This window comes from Sparus aurata, chromosome 14, assembly GCF_900880675.1.
Source record: "Sparus aurata chromosome 14, fSpaAur1.1, whole genome shotgun sequence".
NCBI lineage: Eukaryota > Metazoa > Chordata > Actinopteri > Spariformes > Sparidae > Sparus > Sparus aurata.
Genome location: NC_044200.1, coordinates 15,608,524 through 15,635,198, shown reverse-complemented (window position 1 = coordinate 15,635,198; position 26,675 = coordinate 15,608,524). Strand labels below are relative to the sequence as shown.

Genomic DNA, 26,675 nt, shown 5'->3' with positions numbered 1-26,675 from the left:
AATCAAGTTACTGGCAATTTACTTTCATTCAATCGACTAATCGTTGCAGCTTTACTACAGCGTCCCCTTTTTTAATTTAGAATTTCAGCAGGACAACGTGGCAGAGATTCAGTCCTCATCCTAATTTAACCTTTGGGGCACCTTTGGAGGAGGTGGACCAGGTGGCTCACAGCAGGGGTCCCCAACCTTTCTGACAACAAGGACCAGACATGAGCTGTAAGTTTTCTGGCAGCCCGTGGCAGGGGAAGTGGAAGTGACCACCCACTGAGCATTCGCACCTTTGACCCGTACGTGGCATATACAAATAAAATGTTTTCCTTGCAATATTTACACTTTCACGTAAATAAAGTAAATTTTTTGAAAATTTTAAAGTTGAATGAAAATGATTTACTTTTGGTTAAGTGAATGATTCATATGAAAAGAGTCATAAATTGAAAAACAACGGCTCACCTTTTCACCTTTGCTGCCACGCAAGCCTTTTGGACCCTAGTAAAAAACAAAAAGGTGAAAGGAAAAGATTTTGTCTTTAAGTGAACAAAAGTGAAACTCTCATGGTTTTTAATAAAATCATTCTCAGTTTTATGGTTTTGAAAAGTTGCTTACTAGATGTCCAGGAACTCCTTTAACACCTGGAACGCCTGTTTCACCCTGGGAAGAAAATAAATATGTTACATTTTTGGATTAATGCACTAAACACAATGTCAAAAGCTTTTCAAAATGTTGTTGACATGTAAGATGAGGACAACTCACCCTTCTGCCTGGGAAGCCGGCCAACCCCCGAGCACCGGGCTCTCCAGGAATACTGTCGCCCTGATGAAGATGAGATGAAAAATAATATAGACATCTTTTATAATAGATCAAAATGAATATCCTGCTGCTACAAACATGAAACAAATTTCTTATAGTATTATGTTGCATTCATGTACCAAACAAACTATAAATAATTACTAATTGAATAATATATATACAGTATTTGTACCTTTTCTCCTTTCACTCCAGATAGACCAGGAGGACCCTTTATTAAAGAGATACAGTGGTAGCAAAAGAAGATATCATTGATTTGATTGAAAGCTTTATGAAAAATCACTTAAATCAAATGCAATGAGCATTCAGATCAGTCTTACTTGAGGTCCTGCTTGCCCTCGAGGTCCAGGAGCTCCAGGTGATCCATTCCTCCCCCTTTTACCTCGTTCACCCTGCAGAGATACATGAAACAAGCGAGTATCACTGTCTTAATTTCACCTGATTCAAACGAGCTCCAGTTAGAAGAAACTTCTAATACGTGATGATGTACCTCTCTGCCCGGCACTCCTGGGTCCCCTGGCGGGCCCCTCAGGCCTGGAGAGCCCTGGATGCCTGCGTTACCAAGGATACCCTGGATGCCCTGAGCACCTGGAGGCCCCGACTCACCTGGTTCACCCTGAGGCAACACAAGGAAAGAAGAGTAAAAGCAGGAGAAAGATGAAAACGAATGAAATGCTTGGATAAAAAACAGTTAAAGGTCACCTTTTTTCATGTAATGTAATTATTCAGCTCTTCTATCACTTCTGACTAATTGCTTTTGCATAAAGTTCTTCTTTCCTTTATCAATTTATACGCTCAAACACAATTTTAAAAGAGGGAGTGAATCACTGAGCCAATTAAATCCACTAAATTAAAACCACGATGGGGAGCAGAGTCATTCAAAGCGAACACGATGGAAAAGACGGTGGGGATTAATTGATTCAGAGTGGGCATTATAAACAAAAGTTTGCTTGTATTTTTTTTTTCTTGCTTTTACTTTTTAAGAGGAGTAAAAGAGGAAGGAGGGAAATGTCACCTTCTGCCCTGGAGGACCTGCTTGGCCTTCTGGACCTCTGTGGCCGATGCCTGGCTCTCCCTAAAAACACAAAAACACAAAACCATTTCCTCATTGCACTGCTAAAAGCTACAACAGCTATGTTGATATTAGCTTTTGAATGAACATTGTACATTACCTTCTGTCCTTTTTCACCAATTTCACCCTGGAAGTGTGTGGACACAAAGAGCCCGTATCAGACAGCTGATGTGCATCTCAGCACATTGTTTTTCATGAGCCAAAATAAACCAACACAGAGGAATTCAAAATAAAAATAAAAAAACGTGTCAGCATGTTTAACAAGGGGAATTATTAATGTCTGCTTTAATCTACTGTCTCACTGTCAAACAGAAATAGAGCAGAGGGGACATCAAAGGCCTGGAGCCAAGCGACTCTACTGACAAGCGAGACGGGAGAGAAGTTCTCCCTGAGCTCTGATGTCATTCACCGGTGCATTGTGGGTAGTCAGGGAGAGCAGCGATGATATTTTTATGAACTGGTGGCACATTTCATGTGGAGACTGTCACTCCTGCTCTGTGATCTCAGGATGATGATGCTTTAAATCAGTGTGATCAGGGGGGCGAGATCAGTGACTGCATATGTTTCAGTTTAAAGGATCACTCCACCCAAATTATCAAACAAAACATATTTTCCACACTTACTCTTATTAGTGTTGCAATGTCATTTTGTTTGTGGGTACGCTTTCTCATGTAATCTATTTCAAGGATAGGTACTTCAATTGAGTATTTTCTATTGTATGCAATTTACACATGCTTAAACTTCACTGTATCTCAGAGGAAAATATTGCAAAAAGAGCTCAAACTTAAAAATGTAAAGTACTAGTTAGTAAATCCAGTAAATATCAAGTCAAAACACCAAATATCAATTTGTTTCTGATAGATTTTTTTTTTAACAAGCATTTTAACTAATGCTTTCAAAACTAATTACCATTCCCCTCGGGCTCAACTGTGTGTGCTTGGTTTTTTTTTTTTTTTGGGGGGGGGGGGGGGGTAATTAGCAAACATTAGCATGATACCATGCTAAACTGAGGTCATAAACATTATAGCTGCTGCACATCACCTTGTTGGTTTTTATACACTTCAGCTGACTTGTGGAAGAAAAGCATTTACTTTTGCATGGTGTGACCCTTTAGATACATTCAGTAAGAATATGTTTTGTGCCATTAGGGTGAACTGACACTTTTATCAGGGTTGCCAAAATGTAAAAACACTAGTTTTAGTGGCATTAGGGCGAGCTCCATGACAGTTATCATACATATGTAATGGTGTCTTACGGTTTACAAGGGGTAGCTATGATAGAGTATACTCTTAATGTTTAAAACATCGTTATTCACCTTTTTTCCTGGTTTCCCACTCTCACCTTGTTGCCCCTATTGCAGAAAGGTATAGTACATTATCAGCATTGCTTAATCAAACTGCATTCCGAAAAATTGACACTGATGTCATGATGTTACTGTAAGATCATGATGTGAATACTTTGTGCCCTTACCTTTAGGTAAAAATACTCTGGAGGGTATGGGTATGGCTGTCCAGTCTCCTCATCGTAACCTCTTTGTCCCATTCTCTCCATCTCTGCCCTCCTCCACTCCCACTCCTCCCTCTCCCTCTCCAAGTCTCTCTCCCCCTCCTGCTCTGTCCTCTCCCTCTCCAGTTCTTCCCCCCTTTCCGTTTTTTCTCTCTCCAGCTTCAGTTTTTTCTCCCTCTCCGCTCTTTCTCTCTCCAGTTCCAGCTCAGCCTCCCTCTCTTTCTCCAGTTCCTCCTTCTCCCTCTCCATCTCCAACCTCTCCTTCTCTCTCTGACTCTCCAGGTCCTCCTCCTCTCCTTCCCTCTCTCGATCGACGTCCTCCCCCGTCTCCCAGTCGTAGTCTCCGCTCCTCTCCTCCTCCTCATAGACTGGATCAGTGCCTGTTTCCACTTCTTCATCATTAGTCTGCTCGTCTTCTCCACCTCCTGTGTATACCTCTCTTTCTGTATCACTGTATCGCTCTCTCTCCCTCCATTCTTGCCTCAGCCTTGAGGTATCTGTTTCTCCCTTCTTCCTCTGGAGACACAAGTTTTATAACACAAAATAAATGTATTTAGAAGCCTTAATCTTAATTTTTAAAAATTAGAACTCATCTTCACTGTTAATATCAGACTTACATTCCAGCTGCTAACACCCTGCGCTCCAGAGGACAGATGCTGAAATCAAAATTAAGGGGGAATCTCATATATGCTCCACAGAGAGTGACCATGAAATTGCATTTTCATAATTCATTTGCCACATGTAGAAAATCTTAATTTGAAAGAAAACCTGGTGAAAAACGTTACTTTTTGTGTCTCCCTGAAACGATTTCTTCCACCTGGGGCACCTGGCATGAATGCCTAGAATACAAAAATCATCACTACTGACATATCTTAAAAATTATAATCGCTCCTTCTTCTACAAAACCAAGTGACACTTACCATGGAGTCAGGCCAGGGGGCGCTTTTCTTCACCCTGATTTGGGACCGAGGAACCTGACGAGCCCCGCAAAAAACTTCTCATGAGCAAATTTAGCTTCATATATGTTGATGATTCCTTAAAAACAGCTGCAATAATATGTGGACTTGATGTATGTATAATTGTAAAAATGTAAGAAAGAAAGACACAGACTTGTTTAGAGAGGTATTTAAACATATTTTTTTTTTTTTTACTGAAGGATACATGCACAGAGAGGTTAAACACAGACAAAACACAGTAAAAACAGAGAAATATTTCACCAGTGAAAAAATTGTGTCTGACCTGGCTATAAAATTGCTTACATTACCACTACATTTTGCATAATATCGGTGGTTTTCAAAGATGTTTGATGAGGCTACAACACAAAATATTTTCCATGTTTCAATAAATAAAATTTCGGTACAACATGACAAAAAAAAAAACTTATTTTAATTGTTTGAGAGAACGAGTGTGATATTTATTTGTTACGATATATGTCTTAATAAATAAATTAGGAGTTGCAGACAAGGTAAGAAAATGTAAGACTATACTGGCATTTATAAGGAACAAAGTGAAGAATGAAAACAACCTGGACATCTTCTTTAGAGTGCTACATACTCTTGAAAGATATGAACTTTGGTATGGCCAGGTTTGGGTGAGTGACATCATCTCTGTGTGGAAAGAAGTCCTCGCTCATGAAACGTTGCTCAGGTTCAGCGCTCCTCACCAGCAAAACAGTTTTTGTAGTTTATTCACACTCTCCACGTGCTTTCTTATGAATGCTTAACACTCTATAGTCAGAGTCTCTCGGGAATTAAGAGATGTCCTGTTTACAAAAAAAAAAACGAGAGAGAGAGAGAAAGTATTAAAAGTCACTCTCTGGAAGTTTGTCTTTGTCAGTAAATCATTCCGGAAGAGTTGAACGAGGCTGCGGTTTTTGCTCATTCCCACTCAGACAAGCTTTGAAGAGATCACGCTAAAACCATGCGGTTCAAAAATGCTCTCCTGTCTCATGCTTTGGTCATGTTTTTGGTATCCACGTTAGAGTTGCACCTTTTTTGCACTGGTGAAAAGGAGGCAGAAGGAAGAAAAAAGGTCTTGAAAGGTGATGCCAAGTGCATATGACAGGGAACAGGAAGCACTTGTCCATCACTTTCCTTTGTTAAGTGAAAGATTTAAGTTAAGAGAGATTTACATTCCAGGGCATGCAAAGAAAAAGAAAAAGCCTGCATGACTTAAATTAAAATCAAATCACTACCGTATCTCGTTCTTCTGTCATGATGGGAGGTGTAGGCAGTGACTTTTCATCCTGGTCATAACAATAAAGGAGAGATACAAGTATGACGGCGAAAACACCACTTTGACAGTCAATGTTGAAAAAAAAAAATCCATATGTGTCACTACATACCTCATCTATAACATCAGTGGGTTGAGATAGTGGCTGTGTGGTTGCCAAGACACCCTGGGGATGAAATATCAAAAAGTAGGATTACTGAGACATTCAAAATTCATCGTGCATATATGACTTCACCCCTATATCAATTATCTGTGCAGAAATATCTGCCACACTTCCCTGATACAAAAGAATTTTACGTTTGAAGACATCAATTTGAATTTAAAGGCTGATGTCACCTGATGAGGCCCAACAGACTTGAATGTTGTTTTTTCATAATTAAAGCTAAAAAGTCTGATTCTGAATGGAGAGAATGGAAATCAGCCTTTTGCATTATTTCCAGAAAACAAACAATGGAAAATATTTTTTTTATGATGAAACCATAGGCACACGCACAATTCAGCATTTTATAATTGAATGACTAGTCGAATACTCGAAAATCATGACTCATTCCTGGAGTCATCATGGCAAATCATGCTCTTTTGCAATGGCAGGTACCATAGAAGCCTTTTTGAGTACTTTGCCTGGTGTTTATATGTCTGTCTGCTGATACCATCACAACAGTGCAAGATGCAGTCACGAAAGATTTGCAGTTCAGATCAAGCTCAAATATGGGTTTGATCATCATATCAGCACAGCAGATACTGTATGTGTCATGGTTTTGGGTATTTGGTTAGTCACTTCCTGTTTTATTTTGTGGATTATATTCTTATTATGTGTTACTTTCCACCTGATGTGATCTAAGAGCAAAATGGTCTCCGGTTTAGAAAAGTTTTCTCCCTTTTCCTTTCTTTGTCTGACTGTGTTCTGCACTGTCAGTAGCTGTACTGATGGGGGTTTTGACCTGTGTTCTTGTTTCTTAGACTTCTCTTCACAACCAAAACAATTGTTGACAAACCAAATATGAATCATACATTGAGTGTAGTATCTGTTTCTCTGTCTGAGGAGGATGTTGGAGGATGACTGGAGGTTTCCAACTGTGCAGGATGTCCCTCCTATAAAGACAAAACCCATATAAATATGTTATTATTCTCCAGGTACAGCAGTGCAACACTCTGACTGAGCTCAGCTGTCTTTGCTACCTTTCTATTAGATCAGTCCTGCAACAATGAATGAGTTTTTTTATTATCGGGGCTGCAGAATTGTTAATGCTCCGCTTTTTATCTACCGGGTGGAGGAATTCATCTGTTCAGCTGCATATGATTAAAAAACATGGAGCATATTTTATATTTCCCAGCTGAAGCAGATGACAGCATGCTGTTTGACGCAAATGTACCTGTCTGTTGTGTCTCCTCTCCTGAGACCCCGAGGTGTTGTCCAGGTTAGGCTCTTCCTGTTCAGAAAACAAATTTAATCTCAGCGTCACTTTTAAACACCTACAGCGCCGTGGATGATGGGCAGAGCACACGCAGTGGGCTGTAATGACAAACTAATTTATTTTTAATAATTACTTCAGTTAGTGGGTGTGTCATTAATCAACTCTCTCCAGCATTTAGTGTGGGCAGAGATGAGACGTTGCCTTTAAAAAAACAGGGGATTTGATTATGGTCTGACAGGTCTGTTAATAAGAAGACACCCACTATGACTATGTTCCAAATCTGTAACAACCCCACGTCATCAATCATCACTCTAAACTGAAGTTTCCCACAGTTCACAAATTAGTCATTCACTGCAGCAGTAGCCCACCTCATATTCGTAACTGTATTCTTCGCCGTTATAAAACTCCTCTTCTTCCTCCTCGTCTCGCTTGTCCTCTCCACTTGTCTTTGGATAAAGGAGACATGACAATAATCACAAGAAGATACTGTTGAACATCATAATTTATCATTCGTGTCAGTGGCTGGGAGCACAACAATGCCAAGCGGTTACAAAGCAACCCATTAATCAACAACCTGTTAGCAATATGATGAGAAGCACATTAAGACAAAGGCATGCTTTAGTTTTACTGGCCACGCCAAATATACAGCAACTGGTTAATTCTGTTTGTTATATTTAAAAAACGTGTTAGTTTTTTATGATTATCTTTATGAGGTTTTAGTATTAAAGCTGTTATTTCTACACACATAATGTTATGTTAATGTCATCTTAGTGATAGTTAACACAAAAATGTAAAGTTTGCAGCGTGAGATGGCTTTGTTAGTTTTATTTTTGTTTAGTGAGGTTTTCAAGTTTAGTTCGACCCCCTTCAAGGACATTTACCAGGCGTTGTCTCTGCCTCTTATGTCTTCCTTTATTTCCTTTGCCCTGGTGGTTAAGAAGGTCACAGTCGGAGAGAAAAAAAGATAAAGGTTTCTCATGCTTGATGATCAAGTGTGAAACTATGAGTTGATACTACAAGTTGAGGGAGATATTCAAGAGGGGAATAAGAAGTTAATGAAATCAAAATTAATTTAATGAAAGCACAACTTTAAATTAAGGTGTTTAGGAGCCCTCAGTGTTAAAGTTATCAAATAGTTTAGACTCATTTGTATAGGAGCACACTGGTAGTTTTGCATGTTTCAGCCCATTTATGACAAATACTAATGACCATGTTTGGAGTCATTTTATACATGGATTAGAATCTCTAGATTAAATTAGATCAATTACCCTGCCTATTGGCGTCCTTTGCAGGCAGCCACTTATTTTAGGTCAAGGTAATTTTCATCTGTTTTTTTTTAATATGTCATGAAGGTCCAGACTTGGTGAATTCTTAAAGATTCACAGAGACAAACTTCAGCACACTTGTGGATCGACAGGTGCATAGGACCAAGGGTCGAATAAGAGCGAAAAAACTCCCCCACACTGTCCTCTTCACTTTCAAACAGGACAATCTAACAACAATCTTTCTTCGCCAAGACCCTCATCAGGTGATGAGAGTGAACTGATTAGAGTCATCATCTTTAACAACATAAGGTGTTGTTGTTACACTTTCCTGATTGCAAGTGAAGAGGTCAGTGTATGGGAGCTCTTATTTTTTTCACCCATGGTCTTCCCCTATGCACTTGTCGATCCACAGTTGTGCAGAAGTTTTGGTCTGTGTATCAATAAGTAAGAAACAAATGATTTGACTGATAAAGAATATACTGAAACCCCAAAACTTGAGACTTGAGTATTGTTATTGATATTTTTGTAAAATGGTGCTGTGTTTTATGTAAAACATTGACATTTCACACATGTGCATCCTTAAAAAACATTTTTAGCTTTCTCTTATTCCAATAAAGGCCCTGCTCCCATCTATATTATGACTGTACAATACCTTGATTAAAAAAACTATCTAATTTGATTTTTATATTGTTATGGCAACTGAACTCAGTGAATGCTTGGAAGTTAGGATGTTTGAGCTAAAACATGCAGTACCAGGATGCTCCTTTAATAATATAAATTTAAGTTATCAAAGACAGTTAAGAAACATAATAACAGTTGTTAAAAAATTCTCCAAGGAATATTTGTTGGTTGTTAATATAATATGAATGAAAAAACACTGTTTTTGATTAGTTAGGGGTAAAACAGATCATCAATTAAGATGTCCATGGTAACTTTACCTTCCCACGTTCCCTGTTCTTCTTCTTTTGTCCTGAGTTCTTCTTCAGAGAGTCCTCCTGTGTGAGGACAACAGTCTCCACCACAGTTTCTGGTAACCCTGAAACCGGCTGACATACACGTGTACATTTGTATTGTTTTCCAATCACCAGAACATAATTACACTTTTCAAAAATGTCCTTACCTCCTGCGTCGTAGTATAATTGAACGTAGAGTTGACTTCAGTCATATTTATTCTGAGAGAAGATGCTCCATCTTTGTCCCCATTCACTACCACCTTCCCTCTGGATCCCTTTACCTTCCTCTCTCTGTTCATTGTGGTAACGTTCCATAACGTAGGACCCTCTGCAGTTTCATTCAAAGGGTCCTTTAAATAAAAATATAGAATTAGTGCAAGTGAGACAATATTTACTTAGCTTTGGACCAAAAGCATATATCAAAAACAATACACAGTACAAAGTGGTTGAAAATCTAAGTGTTGATGACAGCTGATAACAGCAAGTGATATTATGGAGCACTAGTATTATGTAATAAGAGTACAGATTGTTTGACAGAACTTTACCTAAGTGGATTTGTCCTTAAAAAATCCCAATCTACAAGCTCTCTAATGACTCTAAATACGTTTTTTTAGGGGACTTACAACTGACAGAGACTCTAGAAGCTGTACCTCTAAATCAGGGTCCTCAATGGTGTCCGACTGCTGTCCGGAGAGGTCAAAGTTCACTGAACTCTGTGAAAGCAAATAGAAAATGAGCATCGTTTTGTGTCTTAATTCCATTTGTTTGGGAAATGGACAGGAGTTGGTGACTCATGATTGAAATGGTTGTTTGAAAAATAGACCATGAAATTGATTACTGAAAGTTATGAGTATTGAAAGAATTTACATCATCTTACATGAACTTACATACAGTATATGGCCTCTATAATCATTTTTTACAAAACAACTCACACACTGCTGCCCTAGGGTTTACGTACTGTGTACTCAGTGATGACGTTGGAGGTATGAGTGTCTTTCTTTTCATTTGTTGTTTTCTTGGAGATGTCGAGTACATGAAGCAGCTCCTCTAGTCCCTCCTGCAGCAGCCTGTCAATCAGAGCCTTCAGCAACGGCAGCTGAGAAATAGATTTGAGTGAGAAGGTCAAACTGGGATACTATTACAAATTCTATCAACCTGAAAATTCATACGTCATGCTGAGAGCTCACCCTTATGCCGTAGGCTTCAAACATCACTTCAATGTCCTAAAGTAGAGAAAAAACACATAATGATCAATGTGGAAAATAAGAAAATGTATCCCAAAGGAGAAATGACTTAATCCTTTAGTCACCTTCATCTCAATAGACCTTCCAGGAGCTCCAGCGTCACCCTGCAGGAACATTATAATAAATGCATTCAAGAAAATATAATTTACATTTCCATATTCATCTGTTTTTTGAGGGACAACACTGAAGCACTACCTTGTCTCCTCTCAGGCCTGTTTCTCCTCTATCACCCTGCAAAAAAGGACAAATGAGCTGCAGAGCTAATATTTCTGTCTTTCTTTTACAAATAAGTAAGAATAAACTCCATCACCATCTTACCTTCATTCCTGGCGAACCCTAAACACACGGAAACAGAGGAGCAAGACATTGGAACATGCATCTACAATGCATGACATCAAGCTTGCCAACCCACAATAAAGGCACTACAGTCATCGCTGCATTATGACTCGGATGTCATGCAGGCCAAACATGAATTAAGCCATGCAACAGCTAAAATCATGTGCCGTTATTCATATACATGACACGTGTGTAAGCATTATACTCACAGTAGCTCCTGGAGGACCCATTGGGATTGGAAATGCTTGCCGGATTTCGTCAATGGTGGCGCCCTGAGAAAAAGAAGTAATCAACTGAAGCTGCCAGGCAGGTTTAGGTAGACCTGCTTAATGTTTTTCTGAATCATTTACAACAAGAAATGGGCCAAGGTGATAATGATTTTGGGTGCAAGCCTTCATTAACTCTTGAATCTACTGTTATGCTTTGGTAAGAGATGGCAAATAAGAAATATGCTTTCAGGAACCAACAATGCAGGTAATTATACATACCTCTGGAGTGACAAGCACCTGCATACCAGGTGAACCTGGAGGTCCTGGTTCCCCCTTACCGCCGTCTTTACCCTGTGAAGGAAGAAAGATGCTCTAAAGGTGCAACCTTAGTTTTCTCACACTGATAACTTTAGTTTTGAATCAATACACCACTCACATTGGCACCTGGATCTCCCTTGTCCCCCTGAAAAGAGAGGCACATTGAAAGATCATGTCATATTTATAAAAGAGATAAATGTTCTTTTTGTTAGCAATACATTTTAATAACCTTTTCCCCGATGTCTCCCTTTGGTCCGTTTTCTCCCTGTGTAAAAAGAAAAATGCATTTTCAACTTCAACACGTCTTTTTGTTCGCAATAATGTAAAAATAGCTGAAACATTAGGCATAAAAGTAATCCAGTTGGTGTCACACAAAATAGGTGAAATGTTCCTCACATCTTTTGCTGGCAGGCCTCTCTTCCCATCAATGCCAGGTCTCCCCTGAACAGCAGAGGAAATAAAACGCAAAAAATTTTGTTACATAGGCTTGAACGTAGACTCCAGTACGGACTGTGACCATTAGAAATGTTTGAAGGATGGATCGGCAACGTGATTACTCACCGGAGTTCCCGGTAAACCAGGCATTCCAGCAATCCCAACCCGGCCTTGGTCTCCTTTATCTCCCTTCTGCTCACATACAAAAACAATAGTATGAAGCATAAAAACATTGTTTGTCCAAAACAATAACAAATATGTAGCGGCAAAAAGGGAACCTGGCATACAGTTTACTTAGTGAAACATTACTAAAAGATTAGTGTTCTTTTTTATTGATTTCTGTGATTTTATTATCTAATAAAACTAATCCCTGGCAATGGACAATATATATATAATATTTCAGGCAAGTGTGTCCAGTTCTGCTTTCAAATGTATTGTAAACAAGACACTGTACTTATTCCTAACCAGTGTTGCCAGATTGGGCAGTTTTCCACACAACTGGGCTACTTTTTATGTAAGTGGACGGTAAAAAATAGTTTTGGATGGCCTACTTTTTGAACCATTTTTTCCTACCAATAAAAAGTAAGGCTGTATTCCCTGGTGGCAGAGAAACGAGAAGAACCAGGTTACTTTAAAGAACTGGTCTTTTCATCATTAGTAAACTGAATACTCTTGCATCTGATCATTTCTGTGTCGTGATTTTTGTGTTTCAGTCTGTCTGACATCATCACATAATGAGTCTTTTGATTCAGCCGTATCAACAGAGTCACAAGCTCAGACAACTGCTTAATGAGATCAAAGGTGTACAATATGTGTGTCATTGATATGAACTGAAGTGAGGCAAATTATTTCTCCAGTTTCCACTCATGTGGTGGATTATTAACAGTTCCCGAGTTCTGTTGTCTAATAGCTACCCACACACCTGTGTAAACAAAGATTCTTTTTCTGATATTTGAGCAAATGTAATAATGTATGAACAAAATATTGGTGCACTCACCAGACCAGGCTCTCCTTTTAAACCCTGGTCACCCTGCAGTTATTATAAAACATCTTGTAAGTTCACACAGCAAACGTATGATGCACAATGCAATTCACATGGGCATATTTTTAATAACACTTATGATAAATAATTAAAAAAAAGTATATAGTATATAAATAACTAGTACAACTGTGTGCATGAGTTTGAATAACCTTAAACCCTGGTTTCCCTGGTAAACCATCAAGACCCGAACTGCCCTGCAAAGCAAAAGGTCTCATATCTTAAAACATACAAACAGGACCATGATAAATGTAATGTAAAATGATGTAGACATGTACCAGAGATGATCCTGGTAATCCAGGTTTCCCTTCTGGACCCTGTGGAGAGACACATATTCAAAATGTTGGGATGATTCAAGAAATTTAAGTAAACCTAATTATTATTGTCTCCTACAAAACGTGTGAACTCTGCAAAGAGATTAGAACTTAGAAAGTAATGCAATTAGGGCTAACTTTTGTCAACTAATCACTGTTTTGATTATCAGTTAATCAGCATATTATATTCTCTATGCAAAGATTGATCATTTAAGTGTTGAACTTTAGGTAATGTCAACAGTCCAAATCCCAAAGATATTCAAATTTCTTGCCGAAAAAAAAGAAAACCAGAAAATTGTCACAGTTGAAAAGGTGGAGTGAAAAACTGCAGAAATTATGCAAATTCATTTTCCGTCAATCAATTAATGGTATATTTGATACATTGTGGGTTTTGAGAAATTTTAATGGTAGATATGATCAACATGTAAAGCACACTCACTCTTGGTCCAGGCAGACCTGTTTCTCCTGACAAACCAGGCTGACCAGGCTCTCCTGGTTCTCCCTGAAGGAAAGGAGGGGGAAGCAGACACATTTAAATCCACAAAATAACATTCAATGAAATGAAACATGTTGCATGCTATTTCTTTTTAATTACCTTTATCACTCTTGTCAGAACATTATTGTCTGCAACAATCTGATGGAACAAAATGAGAAATCAAACGTTAACTTGTTATTGACACGATTTCAACTGACTGAGAACAGACATTTTTTTTTCCAGTTGTCTTATGGGAGAGTGGTGTTTTTTCCCCTTTGTTCTTAATGAAATGTGTTACAACGAATGCCCTTGTCAAACATGGCTGAACTGATGAGAAGCTGTCAGAAATGATAACAGAGGTTTGTTTACTTGCGCTCCCGGAGGTCCAGGTTTTCCCTTTGTGACAACAGCAGTGTGATCAAAAGAAGAGCACCAGAAAACACAGTTAAAATCTGAAATGACAAACTGCTAAACACAATATCTGCTGCCCAAAGGAAAAATAGTGGGTGCAATGAAGTGCGGCACAAACAAAAAGCCAACCTTAATTACTGAACATATCAAAATAGAAATCACGAAGTCACAGGACAATAGCAGTTTGTGATAATATGACATGGTGAGTGGCACAGAAGAATAATCGGAAAGTGTAAACCAGGAGAAACAATAAACTTGCTCGTCAATGAGAGAGAGAGAGAGAGATGGTGGTGAATACAAACGTACCGGATCGCCTTTGTCGCCTTTCTTTCCATCGGTGCCCTAAACAAAAAAGAAAACAATCACGTGTTGCAGTTTAAGCTCAATTATTACCTTCACAATACAAAATAACAGTCTGCTTCTATTAAAGTGTAGTCTTTTAATGAAATTAAAAAGAAAACTTACTAGTGGGCCAGGCTTCCCAAGATCTCCTTTCTCTCCTGGATCCCCTGGTCGCCCTGGTAATCCCAGTGGACCCTGATCAATATTAACAAAGGAATTAGGAAGAGATATCGTGTTGCACTGCTGGCTAGATCCACAGTCTTACAGATCAAATGTGGAAAAATTAAGTTTGCAAGTTTATATGTATATTATATACATATTTTTGATTTCATATCTATCTTTATTCTTGGAAAACACAAAATAAATACCCTAATTCCCCTATCACCAGGCTCTCCAGGGGTTCCTTGTTCACCCTGTGGAAGACAAAATGTTATAACTCAAAGTTAGTGTATGATTGTGTTGATTATAAATGTAAGTATACCTGTGATTATAAATCAACCTAACCTCCAAAAACAACATCGCTGACCAACATAACAAATGTGTGGACTGTACCTTATGTCCTTGGTCTCCTTTAGTTCCAGGCACTCCCTACACACAAAGCCTACAGTCACTCTAAATATTACAATTACAATACTGTGCAAATATACAGTAAATATCTGAGATAAAGGGACAAAGTGAACTTTATTTTCCTGAGCTCCAGTTAAAATGTCTTTACATCTGTAAACACATTTACACACTCACACATTTATGATATTCTACTTCTGTTTTATGTTTGAATTTAACTTGAGCTTTGTCCTGATGCAACTTTTCTAAATTAAAATATGTTTGGATTGTGCTGAATTGTAACAACTTGTATCACTGCTGTAACAGTCATGTAGGATTTACTTACATCTTTACCTCTTAATCCTGGATCTCCAGGATTGCCGGGTAAGCCAAGTCCCCCCTTGTCACCTTTAGAGCCATCCTGCCCCTGGACAAACACATAACTTCTGTTGAGGGGAAACTTGTAATTGACTTTTACTAAAGTACACATTATCGTTTACATAATAAAAGCAACATCAAATGTCCCATATTATGCTCACTTTCAGGTACATATATGTATTTTTGATGTTTATTTTAGCTCCCGCTCTTTAAGGCCTCCCTCCTAAAAGAAGCCCAGTCTGCTCTGATTGGCCAGCTCTCACAGGACTGAGCAGGCACCGCCCACAGTGTTTCCATAAAAGCTCTGCTGGTGTTTTTGTGATGCGGATGTGTCTGAGGGCGGTGACTGTATAGTTGTGATATAAAAATCTTATGGAAGTTCTGATTTCTTGTTTTAAGGCACAGTTTCTTAATTCTGTGGTTTAGGCAATTTGTTACTTTTACATTATTTATAAAGCACTAAATCCTGCTGTATAACGACACTAGGCATGTAAACCTCACTTTCTATAATACCGGACATTTAAAACTTTTTTAGGCATTTGTTGGATTTAATCATTTGATCATATGTTTGCATAAAAATATAGATTAAAGCAAATTTAAGTAAAACAGTCAGTTTTTACTTACTTTTGGTCCGGGTTTTCCAGACAAACCCACATTTCCCTGTGAATGATAAAAAGGATAAAACATAATTTATCAATAAACAAATGTGATATCAGACAACAAAGGATAAAACATCATTTATCAATAAATCAAATGTGATATCAGACAACACATTTTCAGTGTTAAATGGTGCCTCACCCGCTCGCCATTTTCACCCTTTGGTCCCCGCTGTCCTGGTATCCCAAAACCGGGACTGCCCTGCACACATCAAAACAAACCATCCTCAGTTAGTCAGTTATTCTACACTGACAGATATTCACTCTTGAATGACAAATGCAAGCATGATGTACAGTATTTCTTATTATTAACCTTATCTCCTTTGTCTCCTTGTTCCCCCTTTATTCCCTGGGGCCCTGTAGGGCCGACTGGACCAACGTCCCCCTGACAGACAGGAAACATTTAGTTACAAGTGCACATAAATCAATCAACGTGATGCCGAACACCGGGCCCAATTATCCCAATAGTTTTAAAACAAAACCCTTCACTTTAAATGGTACCCTGTGGACTGAGATTAAAGAGGTCCCATTCAATGGCGCGTTTGGTCCCACTGCTAAAAGCTAATGAGAGAAAATCTTAATTGTGTTTGAAAAGCGGACCCAAGGGACTGAGTCTGAGTTTGCAAGAATACCCCAAACAATTAATTAGCTATGTCTCGCCAGAATAAAACATTAAGAAAATCCCCTCCCTCTGGCTGGCTGACTTACTTTAAACCAGTTAAGGTAAGTAAAAGCAAACAGTGTAGAGTTTAACTCTTTGGACTAATTGGGAAAACCTAACCTGGGCAGGGAGTAACACTTTCCTCCTCTTAGACAACTTCTCAAACTCCAAATCTGTAGTCAAGTAGCTCAGTGATGAAGACCATTGCAGACTTAAGTTTTAATTATATAAATATTTCTTGTAGGCACAGCTTTTCTGGAGGCATGAGCAATCTTTTTGGCTGGAACACTTGAGGGGTATAATTATATATTTTGAATCATCATTCTAAATGGCCAGGTTGCACAGAGCCCTGCAAGAATCAGCTAAACAATTTTAGGAACACAGAGAACTAAATGCAATTGAGAATAGTCAATTGAAACAAACATGTAATGAGTTTTAAATGTAGTTAGCACCTAAATTATATCTGGCCAATTGTTACAGACCTGGGATTTGCTTTTATGATAGTGGTGTTACACTCAGAAACTGTGGGGGGAGCCAAAACAATCACAATGCCAAATTCTACACAATGTATCTTTGAAAAAAAAAAAGCAGAATTTGGTTACTCACCCTTGTACCCTTTTTTCCAGTTGGGCCAATTATCTGTAGTGGTGAGAAAAAGAAGACTTATGTCTCATGCCATTTTCTTAAAATGGGTTGGTTGCATTTCATTTTGAATGTGAGCTTTTCAATCGCTATGCAAAAGTTTAAATGAGTGAAATGGTTTTCTTACACCCTTGGCAGGATCTCCAGGGGCTCCTCTCTGACCTTCATCTCCTTTTAACCCCAAGGGCCCCGTCTGTCCCTGGAAAAATCAAGACAAATGAAATGTTCTGTTATGATTAATCATTACCTCCAAGCCTCTCTGCCAAAAGAGATATATTATATTTCTATTGTGTTATTTCCCAACTTACTTTCTGCTCATGAATTCTTAAAAACTATAAGCAATATCTAACACTCACTTATAACACATAACACTTATTAGCTGTTATGTTCAGAAATAAACTTTCTTAACTGAAGAATGCAAACTGTATTACAAAAGACAGGAAGATGCTTATCATGACAGCATTTTTTTGTCATAGTCTCTTCCAGAGCGCTATGCTGTTTCAAATTAAAAACCAGTGATGCAGGACAAAATGGTCCATTTGTTAAAGATATCCACTGAGGTTTGACAATTTGGCTCATGATTGTATGTAATCACAACAATCTGTGATCGAGCCTAATCATGAGAACCCAGAGCAAAAGCGGCTTCCTCGTTTACTCGTTATCAATCTTAATGTCTGTTTGGAGACATTGAAAAAAACACTTTCCAGCATGTTTTCAGAATTGGCCCCAATAAATATAGTGTCTGCCTCAGGCTTCCATTGTAATCAAAAATGAATTAGAAAGTGGATTTTAATATGCTCAGGTGAGTAAGTAGAAGCAATTATGATGATGTGGATTTTAGTGGGAAGTTATGTCGTGTTTGAGTGTGCTGGAAGTATGCAAGAATATATGTGAAGGAATACTTTGTCTTAGCACTATGAAATGTCAACCTGAAGTGGCTAAAAGGTGCATAGATGTGTAATGTCATCCTGTAAGATGCAATCTTCACTCACTGTCGGTCCTTGTGGTCCAATCGGTCCTGTCTCTCCTTGTTCCCCCTAAAAAGGAAAAACATTTGTGTGTTTATTCAACACTTAAAACATCCATATGCATGCACACACTCACATACACACACCCTTACTCTGGTGTGACCCCTGGCTGAATTTGAATAAAGACATAAAGTGAAAGAATCAATTTAAGAGCCAATATTTTCAGCCAAATGAAGAGAGAGTGGACATGTATGTGGGATGAACTCACCTTATCTCCTTGCTCCCCTTTGAGTCCTTTCTTTCCCTGCAGGTAAAAATAAACCAATGGCTCTGAATCCTTTCAATGCTGATTCTAACACAATATCCAACCTTAGTTTAAAAGATTTGATTTATAACTTATCCAACTAAGACAGGAGTAATTCAAACGCGTTCAAAATATGCAGGATATCATTATGAGCGATTGAAGAGGAGATGAGTGCGCACCCGAGGTCCGATGATTCCTTGGATGCCCTGGTCTCCAACACCACCCTAAAAAAAAAAGTTAGAATACACGGCAAATGTTATTCTACAAACAGGATTCTGACAAAAAGGAAGTAAAGAGACTGTGGAAGGATCAAAGGTGTTTTTCATGTTTCCTACCTTTGGGCCAATTGGTCCCGTGAAGCCAGTATTTCCCTGCAAAACAAGAGTTCAAACACTGAAACAAAACTTGAAACAAACACTGAAACAAAACTTTGACTTGTTATATCAGACTATGCTTAAACTACATTCCACTCAAAATTCAATGATATTATTCTATATTTATAGATGATTTTTCTTTTGTACTCAGTTTCTATACCATACCTTCTCTCCAGGCTCTCCACGAGGACCTTGAATACCTTGTATACCAATTCCTTCTTTACCCTGCAGAGAATGAATATCAATCAGGCCACTAAGTCTTACAGTCATATATTTTTCGTAGACTGACGTGCACATGTTCTAATATTTTGATTTATAGCGCTTTTACCTTCTCTCCTTTCTGGCCTGGTAAACCTGGAATGCCATCAATGCCAATGGGACCGGGCAAACCTGCAATACCCTACAGTTGTTTGCATACGTGTGCATGTATCAGAGTTTGTGTGTGAGAGACAGCGGAAAGAAAGAAGAGAAAAAAACCCACTTATTATGCAAATTTATTTTTCAAAAGGCACCTCAGAATAATCTTTTTATTTGTGTTGTGCAATTTCTTTTGCCACTTTTATAATTTTATCAACTGTGTGCTTACATCTCTTCCTGACTCTCCTTTGTCTCCTTTCACACCCGGCTTCCCACGTAAACCCTTTCAAACATAATGAAAGCGTTATCAGATAAAAGATAGGCGTAATATGCAAGTAGACAAGATTTATGATGCATGATATTTATGCAATTCAAAAAAGACTAATAAAAGAATGCAAAACAGCTTTCATTCTTACCTTTTCTCCAGGTTCCCCAGGATCTCCCTACAAAGTGCAATCAAAACACGTTTAATAATTGTGACACGTCACATGTGTCTGTAGGTTGATATAACATGATGCCATGATACCTGTACCATTAAAACAAATCGTCATTAAAACAACGGGGGTTAAGGCCTAAAAATGTCTGATTACATTAAACACAACCAGGGTTCCCTCACCTTGTTAAACATTTAATTCAAGGACTTTTCAAGGCTTTCCAGGCCAAATGTGCAATTCAGATGTGGATCAAGGCTAAATGTTTTTACAATGAGAATTTTATAATGACAGCTAGCAGGTTAGGTAAAAAATATTATTATGTATAATTTCTATTGTTGCATAAAAGACTTATATTCAAGCACTTTGAAAGAGCCTTGTCTTCTAACATCTATTTAAAAAAAAAAAAAAATGAGGCATTGATTTTCCCCGGCAAATACAGAAACTTCCAAACATATTATAAACAGAAAACATCATTATGCTGTGTCAGTGTTCACTGATCCATGTTACCTTGACAGATATTCCTGGTGACCCTGTTGGTCCTGGTTGGCCAGGTATGCCCGGAGATCCATTGACACCCGGGACACCAGGAGGTCCTTGGGGCCCCTGTAACATGCAGCAAGTTATATTTAAGTTGTCATGAAGTTCACTTTTGAAAAACAAAAAAACAAATGTTTTTGAAGACTCACTGAAGATCCTGGCTCTCCTTTTCGTCCGGGAACGTAATTTGCATCTGCGCCAGCTATTACATATCCAGGCTCTCCCTATGCGGAGCGATACAAGAAAAAAACATCTTTGCCAGTAGAAAATAAATTCAGCACAAACCTTGTCATGAGCTCAAGAAATCAGAGAAAGCAATCAGTCTAAATTAAATGCACATGTTTGACTCACTCTCTCTCCTCTCTGCCCCTTTGGACCAGTGAGTCCAGGTAAACCCTGCCATAGAAAGAAACATAGCTAGCTGGTTAGCATGCTAACATCAGTAGATACCTTTATAGCACAATACATAGACACAATACATGGTAGCAGCAGCAAAGATGTCAGACAGGCATCACATTTATATGATCTGAGTTTTAGCCAGCTTGCCTAAAATAATAATAAGGTTTTTGTTTTATATTTGTCATTTTCATCTTACCATATCACCTGGAATGCCAGGAGGGCCCTGAAAACAAACAAACAAACAAACAAATAGGATTTTCAGAGTCAGACGTAAATGAAATATACTTAAAGCAAGTCAGTGTGAGGTCTTATGTTTTCTCAATTTAGTTACCCGTTGGCCGGCAGAACCTGGGGGTCCACTTCTCCCTGGTCGTCCCGGCAACCCAGGCACACCATCTGTTCCAGGAGGCCCCTGCCATATTAAAACATTATGGTCTTTGCTGGAAAATGAAATAATAGACATACGCAGCAAAGCCCAACTCACCCCGACAGTCGCAGAAGTGTTATGAGATCGAATAGAGTACAAATGAAAAACATTTGATACACTAGATCTATGAGGACAGTGCAGTTGTGTTAGCATTTACTGTAACTGAGTCAAGGAAAGATGAAAATTAAACAAACTGTGGATCAATTTAACCAGTCCGTACAGATTTCAAACTGATGACTTATGTTCACCAACACAGCACACATTTTGCAGAAACATCTTCTCACCTGTGAATTTGTCAATATTCAACACAGGGTGGAGAGGGTGTGTTTAAAAATGATAAAGATGATGTAGCCGTCACTTTATATACAATTTCCATTTTACATAAAGCTTGTGTCTTTATGGTCCCAATCTGTCATCTTTTTGTTTTATTGCAACATCTGTTACTACGACAGCTGGCAACTTTTAGCTGTCATGTTATTAGCTGTGGCATTTATTAAATAAATTGACGGCTCGCGCACTGCAGGACTCCAATATCCGATTATTTAATGCACCAAAGTAGTGGTGTTTCGAACGATTCTGATCTTTAGTGTTTGAAATATTTATGTTTTATATGTTCTGAACAAAACAAACCTCCGGCACACTGTCCACAATAGACCCTTTCATTGATGATAGCAACAGTGATGGTGTGTACTGTGTGGATGTTGATTCTTACCTTTTCTCCTGGTTCTCCTTTGGAAGAAGTAAATGGATCATACTGTCCAGGGCTTTGCCTAAATCTCTACAAAAACAAAACATACTGTTGGTTATTCTTGAAGTTAAATTAATAATAACGATTTTAATAGTAAAATTAATAGTAATGAGGATAAATTGATACAGGACAGAGAGAGGACGGTGCATAATGCATTAAACATACCAGACCGCCGAGACCAAAACCATCTCCCTAAAAGGATGAGAGTAAGAACACTGACAATGAACAAAACTGCTTTGCATGCATTTCTAACTCAATTTAAACACAATTCAGTTAACTCACCTTTTCCCCTTTCTGGCCCTGGATAAACAAACACATAATAGGATTAATTAATTGACTATTAATAAAAAGAAGAACCATTATTTGAGCTGCTTATTAGTTCCTGTTCAAGACCAAAACTGAACAATATTGTATCTAGGGAATTGTCTTGTGTTATTTGTTCCCGCTCACACATTTGTCTGCCCTCTGTCTGATATGATAATGACAGAGATTATGAAAACAATAATGACAAAGGTGGCGGTGAGAGGAGTAGGAAGAATTTGTACTCACCTTCACACAATTGGAGGGGCAGGGGCCCTCAGGCTTAAGCAGCTCCTCTGGGTCTCCAGTCGGGGTGTCCAACTGAGCAAACTGAACATGGACATAAGAAAAAGGGTAATCACTTGTAAAAGATATCATGGACAACTAACATTACATACAGTGGAATAAAATGGCAGAGATGGCTATGCAATGCAGCAACTTTAATTTCGGCCCCTCCACCACTCTGATGTCAAACTAAAGTCAAGACTGCTGGATCGTTTCCACCTACACAGTCTTTGTAAGACAATTAAAAAAGGGATTACATTTACATGAATGTAGATTCTACAGAGTCACTATGAATGCATAAGTGTCTCCACAGGTAGTTTGGGAGACTTCTCTTATGTGGCTAACAGGAGCATTTACTGTACATGTGCACCCTCACAAAACGCGTTTGTGCCCATTGCAAAGGATTATTTACATTGCATTTATTTGTATAGGGCGTTTGAATCTTTTCTCAACAAGGCTGCTTGAAATATATCTTTAATGTTCCAACAAAGACAGAAAAAAAGAGACAAGCAATGGTTTTTCTTTGTTTTTGTCTTGCCTCATCGTTCAGTTTGAACTCGGAGAGGAGTTCCTCACTGCAGATGCTTTTGATAAATTCTCTCTCAATGGAGGGGAAGTCATCAAAGGTTGGTGAGTAGAAGATATTTTTGTAGCTGGTGGGCGCTGCTATCTTATTCAGCTCCTCTATGTCTGCATTGGAAACTCCGACTGCCAGGACGCTGACACCTGTAGAGAAACAGAAAATAATCCAGGTGAGTCTTTCAGTCATTTCAAATCCAGTTTTATCAGATATTCATAATAATAATGAATGCATTAACTTTTACTGACCCAGAGCACGTGCAATTCTGGAGGGTGGCTGGACATTATCCTGGGCCCTGCCATCTGTGATGAGAACCAGAACATGGGCCACATCCTGCCTCATGCCCAGAGACTCCTGGAACAGTTCCTGCAGGACGTAGCTGATGCCTTTTCCTGAAGGTACAAAAAAGTATTAAGGGAAAAATATCTCAACTTTTGGGAGAGTCTGACTCTGATAAAATGCTGGTAGACCAAATGTAACTGTCTGAACACCATTATGAGGTACTGTAATGATGTTGCTTATTCCATACACCATATAGAGAGTGTAAGCACTGCACACCTTCAATCAAGAAAGTTCAAAACAAACTTTTATTTGTGCGTTTGTCCATCCTGCACAATGCACATTTCCTTTGATGAGCTTATCTCACTTGGTAAAAGCCATGTCAGCAGTAGGTATTTATGTACACATAAGCAGGACCAAGAATAGCACATTTTCTGTCTGCTAACAGCACAACCTAAACAGTGTTGTAGTAACAATCTGCCATTTTATCACAGGTGGCAAACAGAGGCAAAGAAGTGTGCACTAACCCGTTCTGGTGTTGCCCCCAACATAACGCAGTGCTCTGAGCGCCCTCAGCACAGAGTTTCTGTCTTTGAAGTCATTCAGTCGGAATTCAATTCGAGGCTCGTCGCTGTAATGAACCACGGCTATCTGAGAGAAGATTAATGGAGGGCATACACATCATCAAAACATCATCATCTTGGCTAAATTGAATGTGATGCAGCTTTAACTTCAATTCTAAATTCATTTCATTCATTCACTCCCCACTCATACTATACATATTTTTGCATGTTTATGGGCAGATGTGTCTTACTTGGCTGCCACTGTCTACGCGGCATTGTGCCTTGTTAGTCCTATCTGCCAATTTATGAGTGAGATTCTTCCACATTGTGTTCCTGCTAATGGTGCCGGCCCTCAGAGGAGACTCACAGGAGCAGTTTCCTACCTTGCAGCAACTATTATCACTTAAATTCAACGCAGTCTAGTCCAGTTTGTAATTGTCTGGCAATGCCAACAAATTTACGGTCAAAGAGACTAAAGTACAGCCATATCATCACAACAATAAAAGGCTAGAAGAAGATAAAAGAGAATAAAGTTTGGATATGAGACCCACCTGTGTGGCCTGAGAACTAATGACAGGGAAGTAAGTGGCCACCCGGAATATGAAGTCTTTCATCTTCATAAAGTTGTTAGCGCCGATGCTGGAGGACTCATCCACCAAGAACACTATGTCTGCTTTGCCCTTACCACACACTGCCAAAAACACAAGTACACACACGGTTTGAATACACATTGACAATCTAGGAACTACTCTGTTTGATCATGTAGAAAATGTACAAACATCAAGTACCTGGTCTTGGTGGAGCAGTTGTCTCTGCACTGGACGTGAGGGAGGTGACTCTTGCGTCTTTGGCTGCAGTGACACTTGGCTGACCCTGAGGCTTCTTGGGGATTATGGAGTTAGTCGGTGGCATAGCAATGGGGTGCTGGGTGGTCCTGCCGGCTTTATGAGTGTCTGTAGCATTGGTGTTGGAGGATGTCGTGATACGAGGGGCGACTGTAGCCGACACAGATTTGACTGTTACCACCGGGGGATCCGGTCCCACTGAGATGCACAGAGCCAGAATACAACTGATTAAAAAACCTAAATCTGACTCTTAATGTCTCAAGGGGAGACAGAGTGGTTGATATCTGCAACAGTTGGGATACAGCTTAGGAAAAAAGGATTGTAAGGATGGTGAACTGAAGCTGAACTTTACTCAGTGGTTTTAAAAGTTGAAACTCAATGTATTTCAGTGAGTTGCCTCAGCATTTCTTAAATTCATTACTTAACTTTCTGTGTAAGGCATTTTCTCAAAGGTGTGATTTGTAGTATGTGGCCAGAATAAGCTCTAAAAAGATAGGGGGGAGCATATCACCAAAGTAACAGACAACTTCTGCTCTTTGCTAGCTGTCCTTGGCCATAGTTGTCAACAGTAAGCTAATTAGCTCATAGCTCAGTTAGCAGTGGAGCCAGTGGCCTAGAGTTTGTCTGGACCAGGACTTCTGACCAGCACCAGCCACAGGGTCATGTTGAGTTTGAAAGAAGTTCAGTTTTATGATGAATTAAAAAGACACTTAAGCTCGTCTTAGTTTGGTAAAAGGGAAAAACTTAAATTCAGAACCCCTTTGTTCATTTATTGCACAGCTAGCGTTATCTGTCGGTTGAAATTTATACTCTTTTCTCTTGTTGGTTTAAAGTGTTACTACAAGACGGGAGGGGCTAGTGTGTTTATCATGGTGACATCAGTAGACATCTCTGCAACACAATGCATAGACATCTTTTACTAACAACACTGTTTCTTCTTTAAAGCCAGAAAAAGCAGTGCAGTGACTTTAACTCAATAGTAAGAATAGAGTAAAAAAGGGCAGTGCACATACATATATCCTATGCAATCAATTATCATACTGTCGCATGCAGAACAGTGATTTCATCATTAACGTGATGTCTTACATATTTTCTGATACACCGTGCTGATTGGGCCCTCGACTTCTCCATACAGTGGTCTGATGGTAAAAATATATGTTCTTCCATACAGCAAATCCCTGATCTTATAGGAGGTGACACCAGGACCCAGGGTCTCTGTTTTTGTCTCCAACACTGAAAATGAGAAGAGAAGTAATTGATTTAGTTTACAAGACAGTCTACAGTGATTATACAAACAGTGATTTTCAAATCAGCCAAGCAATCAATGTGTCATCATACAATGATGAGTGGCACAAGTGACTACTGTGTTAACCTGCTCATATCAGGTTGTCGGTCCTGCCAAAGGAAAATTGAGCTTGTAAATGTCATGCATGTATAATTAAACATGAATATTAGTCTTGTGAATGTTTTTCTTAATTATCCCTCTCCCACAAAAGAGTGCTTATTCTAGACTCAAAGCACAATGCAATAACATGTGTCGTGCGACATTACATATCCACTTCAACACCTGAGAGACCTGGAAAATAAATATCAGTATCAAAGTGGTTCTTGGAAATTATTCAAACAAATATTGATTCCTCAAAACAATGCCACTGTTAAACAACAGTGCCTATGACAGGGCTCTATCCGAACTCATTGAGTTAACTTTTGATTGGAGGTTAACGTGACGCTAAATTAAGGGTGAGACCTGAGATGTGCCTCCAAGTGAGAAGATATCCAGAGGCGCCAGCAACACGTGTCCAGTTGAGAAGAGTGCTGCTGTCTGTCGTGTTTAGAGCAGCAAAGCCATTCACTTTTGGAAGATCCACTGAAACAGAAGAAGACACATGATGGATAAAAAAAAAAGAATAGCAAGGGCCATGAAGTTAAAGAACAGAAAATATTCAGTATTATTTTTAAATCAAAGGCTTAATGTGTATGGACAAACATGGACACAAAGGATTCTTTTATCCTACCTCTGGATGT

The 26,675-nt window shown here is 38.9% G+C and overlaps 1 protein-coding gene across 5 annotated transcripts in view; it reads right to left on the bottom strand.

Moving 5' to 3' along the window:
* col7a1l (collagen type VII alpha 1-like) overlaps nt 1–26,675 on the bottom strand; it is a 57,496-nt gene that overhangs the window by 9,939 nt on the left and 20,882 nt on the right. For 3 of the 5 annotated variants that reach the window (XM_030439453.1, XM_030439454.1, XM_030439455.1), the window contains exons 19-91: nt 26,398–26,517; nt 25,737–25,883; nt 24,594–24,848; nt 24,357–24,496; nt 23,770–23,893; nt 23,212–23,355; nt 22,922–23,109; nt 22,348–22,428; nt 22,081–22,098; nt 21,964–21,990; nt 21,763–21,828; nt 20,955–21,035; nt 20,820–20,846; nt 20,576–20,620; nt 20,374–20,448; nt 20,195–20,290; nt 19,670–19,696; nt 19,483–19,536; nt 19,225–19,296; nt 19,062–19,121; nt 18,858–18,893; nt 18,702–18,746; nt 18,487–18,522; nt 18,243–18,287; nt 17,378–17,449; nt 17,215–17,247; nt 16,261–16,332; nt 16,090–16,149; nt 15,916–15,951; nt 15,260–15,340; nt 14,923–14,958; nt 14,739–14,783; nt 14,494–14,565; nt 14,335–14,370; nt 13,987–14,013; nt 13,738–13,776; nt 13,582–13,644; nt 13,107–13,145; nt 12,981–13,025; nt 12,787–12,819; nt 11,916–11,981; nt 11,751–11,795; nt 11,584–11,619; nt 11,473–11,499; nt 11,316–11,387; nt 11,037–11,099; nt 10,810–10,827; nt 10,687–10,722; nt 10,557–10,595; nt 10,435–10,470; nt 10,206–10,343; nt 9,898–9,960; nt 9,415–9,597; nt 9,233–9,340; nt 7,911–7,955; nt 7,398–7,475; nt 6,988–7,044; nt 6,626–6,706; nt 5,727–5,780; nt 5,577–5,627; nt 4,303–4,356; nt 4,168–4,221; nt 4,000–4,038; nt 3,347–3,898; nt 3,192–3,227; nt 1,977–2,003; nt 1,820–1,879; nt 1,295–1,420; nt 1,125–1,196; nt 980–1,015; nt 751–810; nt 604–648; nt 451–486 (exon numbers count right to left, since the gene is read on the bottom strand). In XM_030439453.1, the coding sequence (XP_030295313.1) occupies nt 451–486; nt 604–648; nt 751–810; nt 980–1,015; nt 1,125–1,196; nt 1,295–1,420; nt 1,820–1,879; nt 1,977–2,003; nt 3,192–3,227; nt 3,347–3,898; nt 4,000–4,038; nt 4,168–4,221; nt 4,303–4,356; nt 5,577–5,627; nt 5,727–5,780; nt 6,626–6,706; nt 6,988–7,044; nt 7,398–7,475; nt 7,911–7,955; nt 9,233–9,340; nt 9,415–9,597; nt 9,898–9,960; nt 10,206–10,343; nt 10,435–10,470; nt 10,557–10,595; nt 10,687–10,722; nt 10,810–10,827; nt 11,037–11,099; nt 11,316–11,387; nt 11,473–11,499; nt 11,584–11,619; nt 11,751–11,795; nt 11,916–11,981; nt 12,787–12,819; nt 12,981–13,025; nt 13,107–13,145; nt 13,582–13,644; nt 13,738–13,776; nt 13,987–14,013; nt 14,335–14,370; nt 14,494–14,565; nt 14,739–14,783; nt 14,923–14,958; nt 15,260–15,340; nt 15,916–15,951; nt 16,090–16,149; nt 16,261–16,332; nt 17,215–17,247; nt 17,378–17,449; nt 18,243–18,287; nt 18,487–18,522; nt 18,702–18,746; nt 18,858–18,893; nt 19,062–19,121; nt 19,225–19,296; nt 19,483–19,536; nt 19,670–19,696; nt 20,195–20,290; nt 20,374–20,448; nt 20,576–20,620; nt 20,820–20,846; nt 20,955–21,035; nt 21,763–21,828; nt 21,964–21,990; nt 22,081–22,098; nt 22,348–22,428; nt 22,922–23,109; nt 23,212–23,355; nt 23,770–23,893; nt 24,357–24,496; nt 24,594–24,848; nt 25,737–25,883; nt 26,398–26,517 (5,291 nt within the window). The remainder of the gene's footprint in view (nt 1–450; nt 487–603; nt 649–750; nt 811–979; nt 1,016–1,124; nt 1,197–1,294; nt 1,421–1,819; nt 1,880–1,976; nt 2,004–3,191; nt 3,228–3,346; nt 3,899–3,999; nt 4,039–4,167; nt 4,222–4,302; nt 4,357–5,576; nt 5,628–5,726; nt 5,781–6,625; nt 6,707–6,987; nt 7,045–7,397; nt 7,476–7,910; nt 7,956–9,232; nt 9,341–9,414; nt 9,598–9,897; nt 9,961–10,205; nt 10,344–10,434; nt 10,471–10,556; nt 10,596–10,686; nt 10,723–10,809; nt 10,828–11,036; nt 11,100–11,315; nt 11,388–11,472; nt 11,500–11,583; nt 11,620–11,750; nt 11,796–11,915; nt 11,982–12,786; nt 12,820–12,980; nt 13,026–13,106; nt 13,146–13,581; nt 13,645–13,737; nt 13,777–13,986; nt 14,014–14,334; nt 14,371–14,493; nt 14,566–14,738; nt 14,784–14,922; nt 14,959–15,259; nt 15,341–15,915; nt 15,952–16,089; nt 16,150–16,260; nt 16,333–17,214; nt 17,248–17,377; nt 17,450–18,242; nt 18,288–18,486; nt 18,523–18,701; nt 18,747–18,857; nt 18,894–19,061; nt 19,122–19,224; nt 19,297–19,482; nt 19,537–19,669; nt 19,697–20,194; nt 20,291–20,373; nt 20,449–20,575; nt 20,621–20,819; nt 20,847–20,954; nt 21,036–21,762; nt 21,829–21,963; nt 21,991–22,080; nt 22,099–22,347; nt 22,429–22,921; nt 23,110–23,211; nt 23,356–23,769; nt 23,894–24,356; nt 24,497–24,593; nt 24,849–25,736; nt 25,884–26,397; nt 26,518–26,675) is intronic. The other 2 variants (XM_030439457.1, XM_030439456.1) reach the window with 2 other exon arrangements.